Genomic DNA, 8,527 nt, shown 5'->3' with positions numbered 1-8,527 from the left:
CCACCCACATCTATCCGTTCATTGGAATAATTCGTTGATGAGTTTCAATATGCTTCTGAAAGGTATAGTTCTAAGAAATTATTTGAAATGATCAATGATATGAGAATGAAATTGGATGAGTCATTGGAAATTTTGGCAAATATATTTCTTAATCTTTGTTATATATTTCATGAAAGAGATGTGGATTGGTATTATTTGCATGAAAATTTTGGATGATTGGTTTACCTTTCTGTGGAACAATATAAATATGAATTAAGTATTGACAATTATTTACAAGATGATTCTAACATTTTCCAATTTACCAATGAGAAAAATACTACCCCTAGTTTTATCATTCCAACTTTTGCCTCTTTTTTCAGATGTGATCCAAGGGAAATTTGAGGCCTCAAAAGGGAAATTGTCAGTTCCAATATATATCACCCTCCTCCATTTTTATAACACAATGAAATGATCTCTTGTGTAAATAGAAAAATCTAATTTATTAATGAACTAGCTAATGAAAAAAATTTAAATGAAGAAGAGAAAAGTTGTCTTATTTCAAACACTGCGATAAATTCCTCAGAAGTGGGACAACATGAAAAAGAAATTGGTAAAATATCTCTTCATTATCATGTTGATGAGATTCAAGATGAGCATATTAATCCTTTGTTAGAAACCATCCATGAATTTTATCATGATATGCTCTTATCTTAACCTCCCAGCAATAAGCGAGACATTGTCTTTGATAACATACAATGTTCCAATAGTTCCACAGAGAATAACATACATGTTGCAAAATCCCTCAAGAAATCACAAATGTGAAAAATCAAGAATTGAAATCAGACATGATGGGAATTGATGCTTCTTCAAGAGATTATTTCCATCTTCTTTCATCGTTAACTCATTACTCCTTGTATCCACACTTGTTTAATGAATCGGCTACACCAAAATTAATTTAAATCCTCTTGATTCTCACTCTACTAGGCTAGATTCTAATCAAGATACAAGTAATATCTTATGTATGGAAGAGGAAAATAATGAAACTACTCCTCTCTCTTTTGGTGTATAATCCTCTGCATGGGAAGAAGAAAATTCTACAGCTTAGCCTGCACATGAAATCCTTCCTATTGATTCATCTCAAATTATTATCAATGAAGAATCTTGTGCTGTAAATGATCATCCAAGAAAAATAAAAAAGTATAATCTAACAAATGGGTCTAAAAATGTTCATCTAGTTAATAATGATCTTGCCCATATATCAAATGACAACAATCCACATACATCCGTTGATCTTACCAAGCCACCAAAATTCAATTGTAAAACGTTTAAAGGTTTAAATACTTGTCAAGAGAATGTGGTACTTTACCTCTTGTTGATGCTTATGTCAAGACCTCAATATGTTGATAAGACACCTGAACTAGGTCATGTTGAGAATTTCCACAATATTTTCTTCATAGCACTATTTTAGTGAGTGAATTCTCATCTTTGAAGGGTTTCCAAGGTTTCCAAGTTGATCATTTTGTATTTTGTTTTAGTTAGAAGAATCATTATGGCACACTCTTCTATAAATAAGTAGGACCTTCTCTCTCTTGTCCATGTTACAAAGGTAAATATCTATATGTTTGCACATTGCTTTATATTAGTATTGATTGATGATATATTTATTTTTACAGGTTAGGAGAAACTCGAATGGCTCCACTGGAAGTTCAATTTCACATGATCTTGATCTCCTTTTGATTTAGATTAGTTTTAGGACTATTTTTAGTTTTCTTGCTTACTATAATAGTTTTGCATGCCTAATTTGCTTTCATAGCTAGTATCATTCATTTCACTTTGTTTTATTTTGCATGCAATTTTAGTTTTCCCTTTATTGTAGTTAGATTCATTGCGTTTTTCTTTTATTTATTTTGATTAGCATTGTTTTGATGAATTTTGTTTTATTTTCATTGCATTCAATTTTTCTCTCCTTCGAATGCATTGTTTTTAACCTTGTTTCCTTGCATAAATCATTCTCTTCAAGCCTATATTACATAAATAAAGCCATAAAATTGTTCCCTTACGAACCTTAACTAAATGCTAAAATCCTAATAAGTGGTTATGTGTGGTGGTGATAGTCACTCCAAGAGGAAATAACCTATAGAGCTTGGTATGGAATTGTGTGCTAGGTTTTTTTTTTTTACTCATGAGTCTAACATTTTAATGAGGGAAATACAAGTCAATACTCATGTGAGCTTTGATAAGTTCATAAGGTGTATATATATATATCTATATCTATATCTATATATATATATATATATATATATATATATATATATATATATATATATATATATATATATATATATATATATATATATATATGAGGGTTTATTGCAAATTCGATTTATTTGTTGGCAACATCTATTGTGTTGGGGAGCAGTTATGAACTCGGACGGCATGGAGGACTTTCCGGTAACGGACCTCATGGACTATTCCGAGGATCCGCTATCTGGACAGTCAGTGGTCACCGAACCCATTTTCACATCTTCGGTTTTCGCATCTAATCCTACAAATGACCTTCTGACTAGGGTTAACCTGACGTCTATTGCCTCACCGGAACGGGATCTCGAGGCTCCGCCGCTATCTCCCGGGACCGCCTTCTTGCTCGCATCTTCATACCCCGAGGCTCTGACTCTCGAAGATATCCCTCCCACACCGATTGTTTTACCTTCCTTGCTCTCGGAACCTAGGGTTCATGTGCCCCCGCAGTTGAACCCGGCTACCCCCTCCGCGTCAAAAGGGTCCAAGCCCTCAGGATGTTTCGGTACTCCCGTGGTAAATTCATGTGCTCCAGGGCCTTCCTCGGCGGGCAATTCAAACCCTCTTTCAGATCATCCATCCGCCCCGAGAACAAAGAAGCAGAAGGCAAGATGTGTTAGGGCTATCAGGAAGGAAACCACAGTCACTTTCGGGAATTCGACAAGTTTCGAGGAAACTATGGTGCTCGCTTGCACCGTCTTGGTGGGTCACGTGCGAGGACGCACATTCTCGGCGGACCGCTTGCTTCGATGGGTTAAGGAAATCTGGGGCTCCCTTCTCCCTCAACTCCCTGAGGTTGAGGTACTCCCCCGGGGATGGTTCACCCTCCAATTCGCTAAGGAAGATCATATGAACATTGTACTTGAGAACTATTGGCACATTGAGACAGCTCCCATACTCATGAAGCGATGGACCCCTTTATTTGATCCTGAAAGGGAGCAGATCGCTGCTGGACCTCTGTGGGTAAGGTTACCTGGACTCCCCCAGCAATATTGGAATGAGGAGGCCTTCATCAAAATTGGAAACGCCCTGGGGACATACTTGGATCACGATCGCTCTTATGTAGATACTCGGAGAAGAACCATGGCGCGCATCCTGGTACATCTTGACACCAGGGAAGGATTAGAGGAGGACATCACCCTGCAATGGGGAAGGCACAAGTGCATTCAGATACTGGATTATGAGGGTGTTCCATTTCGGTGCAACCGGTGTCACCAGGTAGGGCATCTCTATAAGGATTGCCCTCTCAATAAACGTGAGAACAGCCCTCCTAAATATACTCCTATTGTTCCTCGAAGAACTGCGCCTCAGATCTCCCCGCCTCAGATGGTTACATCAACTCCACATGGAGCGCTTCATCATCCTCCGTCTACTACTGAGGGCACATCCACTCCTCCCATGACAAGAACAAGGGCAGCAGCTGCAGCAATTCAGAAATCGGGTACTGATCTATCTCCTTCATCTCATACTCTTTCCCTATCATCTGATTGCATTAATTCTATCTCTGTATCAAAGGCTCAGTGCTCTATCCCGCCGCCCCCTCCTACTTCTGCTACAATCCCTCCTTCCCTTACCCTTGATCATTCCTCATCCCCATCTCGCCCTATAGTGCCTCTCCCTGAATCAAATCCGCCACACCATTATTCTCTCCGGCCCCGACCCTCTCAATCTGTCTCTGATGGTACCTCGGGGCTGAGCATTATTCCCCCTGATCCTGGTCACACCTCATCCAGGGGACGAAAATCAAATTTGAACAAAGCCATTCGGCGTGCTGGGGCTGAAGTTGCTTCGGGACGTCAATCCACCATTGTCGGGGCCCTTAGAGCTACAAAACCCCTACAGCGGGGTCCCCCATGAAGTGCCTATCCTTTAACTGCAGGGGTTTAGCTAGCTCCCCCAAAAACTAGCCCTAAAACGACTTTTTCAGGTCGAATTACCAGACATCATATTCCTTCAAGAGACTTTGGGTTCTGCAGAATCTATATCTCTTGCCCTAAAATCGATTGCGCCAAAGTGGCAGTACATTGGGCTGGATGCTATGGGCTGTTCGGGTGGAATGGCCATTGGACTCAATCCTTACTCCATCAGACTGGACTCTTCATGGGGAGGGCCAGGATATTTGGGTGCTGACATTTTTTCCAAAGACCTTGGGCTGTCACTGCGTATCATCAACATCTATGGACCCTGTCAGCAGAGAGAAGGATTTTGGCGCACCCTCCTCGATCGATCATTGATGCAAGAGGAAAACCTGATCATTGGAGGAGACCTACATTTCTCCTTGGGATATGGTGAATCATGGGGCTCATCAGCACAAGCAGACCCCATATCAGACTTCATGAGGAACCTGCTCGATCAACATGATCTCATCGACATCCCCATGAATCACCCTCTTCCCACATGGAGAAATCGAAGGATCGGGCCAGCAGCTTTGGCTCGTAGACTTGATCGTTTTTTGATCAAAGGACCACTGCTTCGCCATCTCCATCATTATAAGCAGTGGGTGAGTACTGGGGGAATTTCGGATCACTCTCCCATCCTGATGGAAATTATGGGTCCTCACCCTAAACCAAAAGCCCCTTTCAAATTCAACCATCTATGGTTGCAGGACCCTGGGTTCTCTAAACTGGTCACGGACTTTTGGGCAGCACACCCTATTAGCAGGGAACCCTCTTTGGCTAGGGGTTTTGTCAAAAATCTGACGGAACTTAAACATATTGTGATTGAATGGGCAAAGATGAAAAAAGCCAAGGAAGATGAACTGCTCATCTCGATAGAAGCAGACATTCACGCTCTGCTGGATGAACAAAACCTGGGCTTTATCTCTGTGGAAAGCAAACACAGGCTGGTCGAACTAGAGAAGCAGAAGCACAATATACTCAAGCTCAGAGAGGAATCGATCAGGTTGAGAAGTAGAGCTACTTGGCTCAAGGCAGGGGATGAAAACTCCAGATTTTTTCATAATTTTGCAAATGGGAGGAGAGTGGCAAATACCATTTGGAACCTACCCTATCCTGATGGCGGTCTGGCAGACTCCTTCAACAAGCTCTCCAGTCTAGGCACTTCCTATTTCAAGGGTATCTTCAAATGCCCTGAGGGAACCAACCTTGCTGAGATCATCCGCGTAGCATCCCATTTCCCGAGGTTTGTTAACAATGAAGACTTGGAGGATCTTAATGCACCGGTCACCATGATCGAATTGGAGAACACCATAAAATGGTTTCAGAAGGAAAAGAGTCCTGGCCCCGATGGATGGACCATTGAATTCTATCTGGCCTTTTATGACATCATTGGAGAAGACATCTTGAAGGTGGTGGAAGAGAGCAGAACCTCTGGTCAGATCTATCATGCTATTAATACCACCTTCATTGCTCTCATACCTAAATCAGACTCTCCATCATCCTTCGCTGATTTTCGTCCCATTTCGCTATGCAATGTTCTCTATAAGATCATATCCAAGATCATTGCAAATAGGATCAGACCCATTTTATCCAAACACATCGCTCCACAGCAATTCGCTTTCTTGGAAAACAGGCAGATTCATGAAGCCATTGGCTCTGCACAGGAAGCCATTCACTCTATTTGGACTAAGCACCTCAAGAGCATTCTTCTCAAAATTGATCTCTCTAAGGCTTTTGATAGAGTCAGCTGGCTTTACATCAAGATGATTCTCATCCATCTGGGCTTCCCGCATCAGCTTATCACTTGGATTATGGTATGCATTACTTCACCAACTTATAGTATTCTGATTAACGGCGCTGCATCCCATTTCTTCCACTCAGAGAGGGGACTCTGTCAGGGATGCCCCCTTTCCCCCCTCTTATTCCTATTGGTAACAGAAGCGCTCAGTCGACTCATCATTTCTGCAAAAAGGGAGGGAACTATCCGAGGCTTAAAGATCTCAGAAGCATGTTTTCTAACACACCTTCTGTTCGTGGACGATGTCCTTATTCTCCTTGATGGAAGTATCCGGGACACCTCATCCTTCAACAGAATCCTTAAACTATTTTCTCATGCCACGGGAATGGTGGTAAATCAGGAGAAGTCCTCCATCACTTTGGTAGGTACTTCTGTAGCTGAATCATATTCGGCTATGCAGGCTTTTCCATTTATCACTCAGCCTCTGGATCGAGGTCTTAAATACCTTGGATATTGGCTAAAGCCTACAAATCAAAAAATTGCTGACTGGGTGTGGCTTGTCACCAAGATTGAAAAGAAAATATCATGTTGGTACTTCAGATACCTCTCCAGAGCGGGAAGGTTAACTCTGATCAAATCAGTGCTGGAAGCGACCCCTGTATTTTGGATGGCATTAGCATGGATCCCCCGGAACATCCTCTCAAAGATTCAGAGACTATGCAACAGATACTTGTGGGCTGGAAAGGAAGAGAAGCGAACCTTTGCTTGGATCTCCTGGAGCAAGATTGCTCTCCCCAAGAAATGGGGGGGATGGGGATTAAAGGACCTGGCATCCTTTGCAAAAGCTCTTGCTGCAAAGATGGGTTGGGCACTGCTGACTTCCCACAGTCTATGGACTGACATAGCATACCATAAGTACATCTGGCCTCTCGACATCATCGATTGGGCTAGACTTCCAAACTGGAACAGAACAGGCATCTCTTCCATATGGAAAGCCCTCCTACACTCCCTCCCCCTTCTCAGAAGCAATATCGTGTGGCGCATCAGAAGTAGAAACAGAGCTCGCATAGGTATGGACCCATGGAGCGGATGCGGAGGCAGACACAGGCTCCCACCAGATCTGATTGCCCTCCTAAACTCCCGTGGCATCAGGGTGCTTGCACAGATTGCTGATCCTGAGGGCTCTGACATACTACACAAGGCTTGGAAATCTGGCACTCAATTAGATATCCCGATCAGATGGCACGAACCCTGGAAAGAATATTGCGATGCCCTCTCTGAATCCCATATCAGAATTGTGGAAGGGCCGGATGAACTCATCTGGCAGATTGCTGATAGTGGGATTTACTCTCCTCGTGAAGGATATAAACTCATCATTAACCACAGAAAGCCGGAAGTGCTAGACAGATGGTGGCACCAGATATGGAAGTTAACTGCATCGCCCAGATCCAAATTATTTTCTTGGTGTGTCCTCCGCAATCGCATTCCCACTGATGAATACCTCAAGTGTAGGGCAGTATCGGGACCCTCGCGTTGTGTGCTGTGCAAAGCAGACACAGAGACCACTGAACACTTATTCTTAAGATGCCCCATTGTTATACAAATATGGCATAATATCAAATTTCACATACAGTACTCGGGAGACTGGTCTGGTATAGACCTTATCAGCGCTTGGATAGATTGGGGGAACAAACACAGTGGCTCGAAAATTGTAAACCTCCCTATCATTGTTAACTGGTCTATTTGGAAGTCCAGAAATAGAATGATATTTGATGGATGGGAGGCTAGGTGGCCTCTCGTTGAAGATGGCATCATCTCAGCATACAACGAATTACCAAATCCTCCTCCCACAAAACAGCGACGGCCGACCCCTCCTCCCAATATCGACATGGGCTCGCCATGGGCTTATTTCGACGGGGCTGCAAACGAAAATGGCTGCGGAGGGGGTATCATTTTACACATATCCTTGAGGCACTTCTTTCATATCAAAGTAGGATTAGGGCTGGCACAAACAATTATTCTGAGCTCATTTCTCTCCGACATCTGTTACATTTTGCACTCAGTCACCAATGCACCAGCATCAACATATTTGGCGATTCTCAGATTGTTATTAACTGGGTCAATAGAGATACCACATGTCACTCACACACTCTAAATGTATTGCTTGATGAAGTATTTATACTAAAGGATGCTTTTAACTTTTTTCACATCTCTCATATATACAGAGAACATAACCAGACTGCTGACAAGCTTTCCAAGGAGGCCGCGGTGATGGAGAATGGGTTATGGGAAATCACTGAATTTTTGGATCAGCAGGAGCAGAAATACTACCATCGGCCATATATAGACCCGACATATCCTACTGCGGGTCAACAGGCGACATAACAAAACAGTTTTATGAGGATTTGACTGCACAACATGATATAATTTGAAATAGACTGAGGATTGCCAAAAATGGCACCAATTTTGCACAATTTTTGAAAATGTAACAGACAGATATACAACACAGACATGCAAATTTTTTGTGAAAATGTACAGAACAGTTGGCATATGCTTCAAAGCATCTACATATGTAATCTTTCATATTTATAATGAAATATTACGGATTTTTCCA

General features: G+C 42.3%; 1 protein-coding gene across 1 annotated transcript; it reads left to right on the top strand.

Annotated features, from left to right (window-relative positions):
- The first annotated feature begins 4,315 nt into the window (after positions 1-4,315).
- Positions 4,316-8,298, top strand: LOC149178927 (uncharacterized). Its single transcript, XM_089422288.1, has 3 exons — positions 4,316-5,710; positions 6,374-8,019; positions 8,139-8,298. Exons 1-3 carry the CDS (start codon positions 4,316-4,318, stop codon positions 8,296-8,298), a joined length of 3,201 nt encoding a protein of 1,066 aa, XP_089278414.1.
- The last annotated feature ends 229 nt before the right edge of the window (positions 8,299-8,527 follow it).

This window comes from Pinus tabuliformis, chromosome 4_1 (genome assembly GCF_031772625.1).
Source record: "Pinus tabuliformis cultivar Carrire ecotype Pingquan chromosome 4_1, CPIR1, whole genome shotgun sequence".
In the NCBI taxonomy this organism is placed as follows: Eukaryota; Viridiplantae; Streptophyta; class Pinopsida; order Pinales; family Pinaceae; genus Pinus; species Pinus tabuliformis.
This window is presented reverse-complemented; position numbering and strand designations above follow the sequence as displayed.

Bases quoted from the DNA above. Each gene is read 5' to 3' on its own strand.
- LOC149178927 (XM_089422288.1), top strand. From the start codon at position 4,316: ATGGGCTGTTCGGGTGGAATGGCCATTGGACTCAATCCTTACTCCATC. The intron at 5,711-6,373 runs GTTCTCTATAAG...TCGGCTATGCAG, and splicing joins GTCCCATTTCGCTATGCAAT to GCTTTTCCATTTATCACTCA. The intron at 8,020-8,138 runs GTTATTAACTGG...TCATATATACAG, and splicing joins TATTTGGCGATTCTCAGATT to AGAACATAACCAGACTGCTG.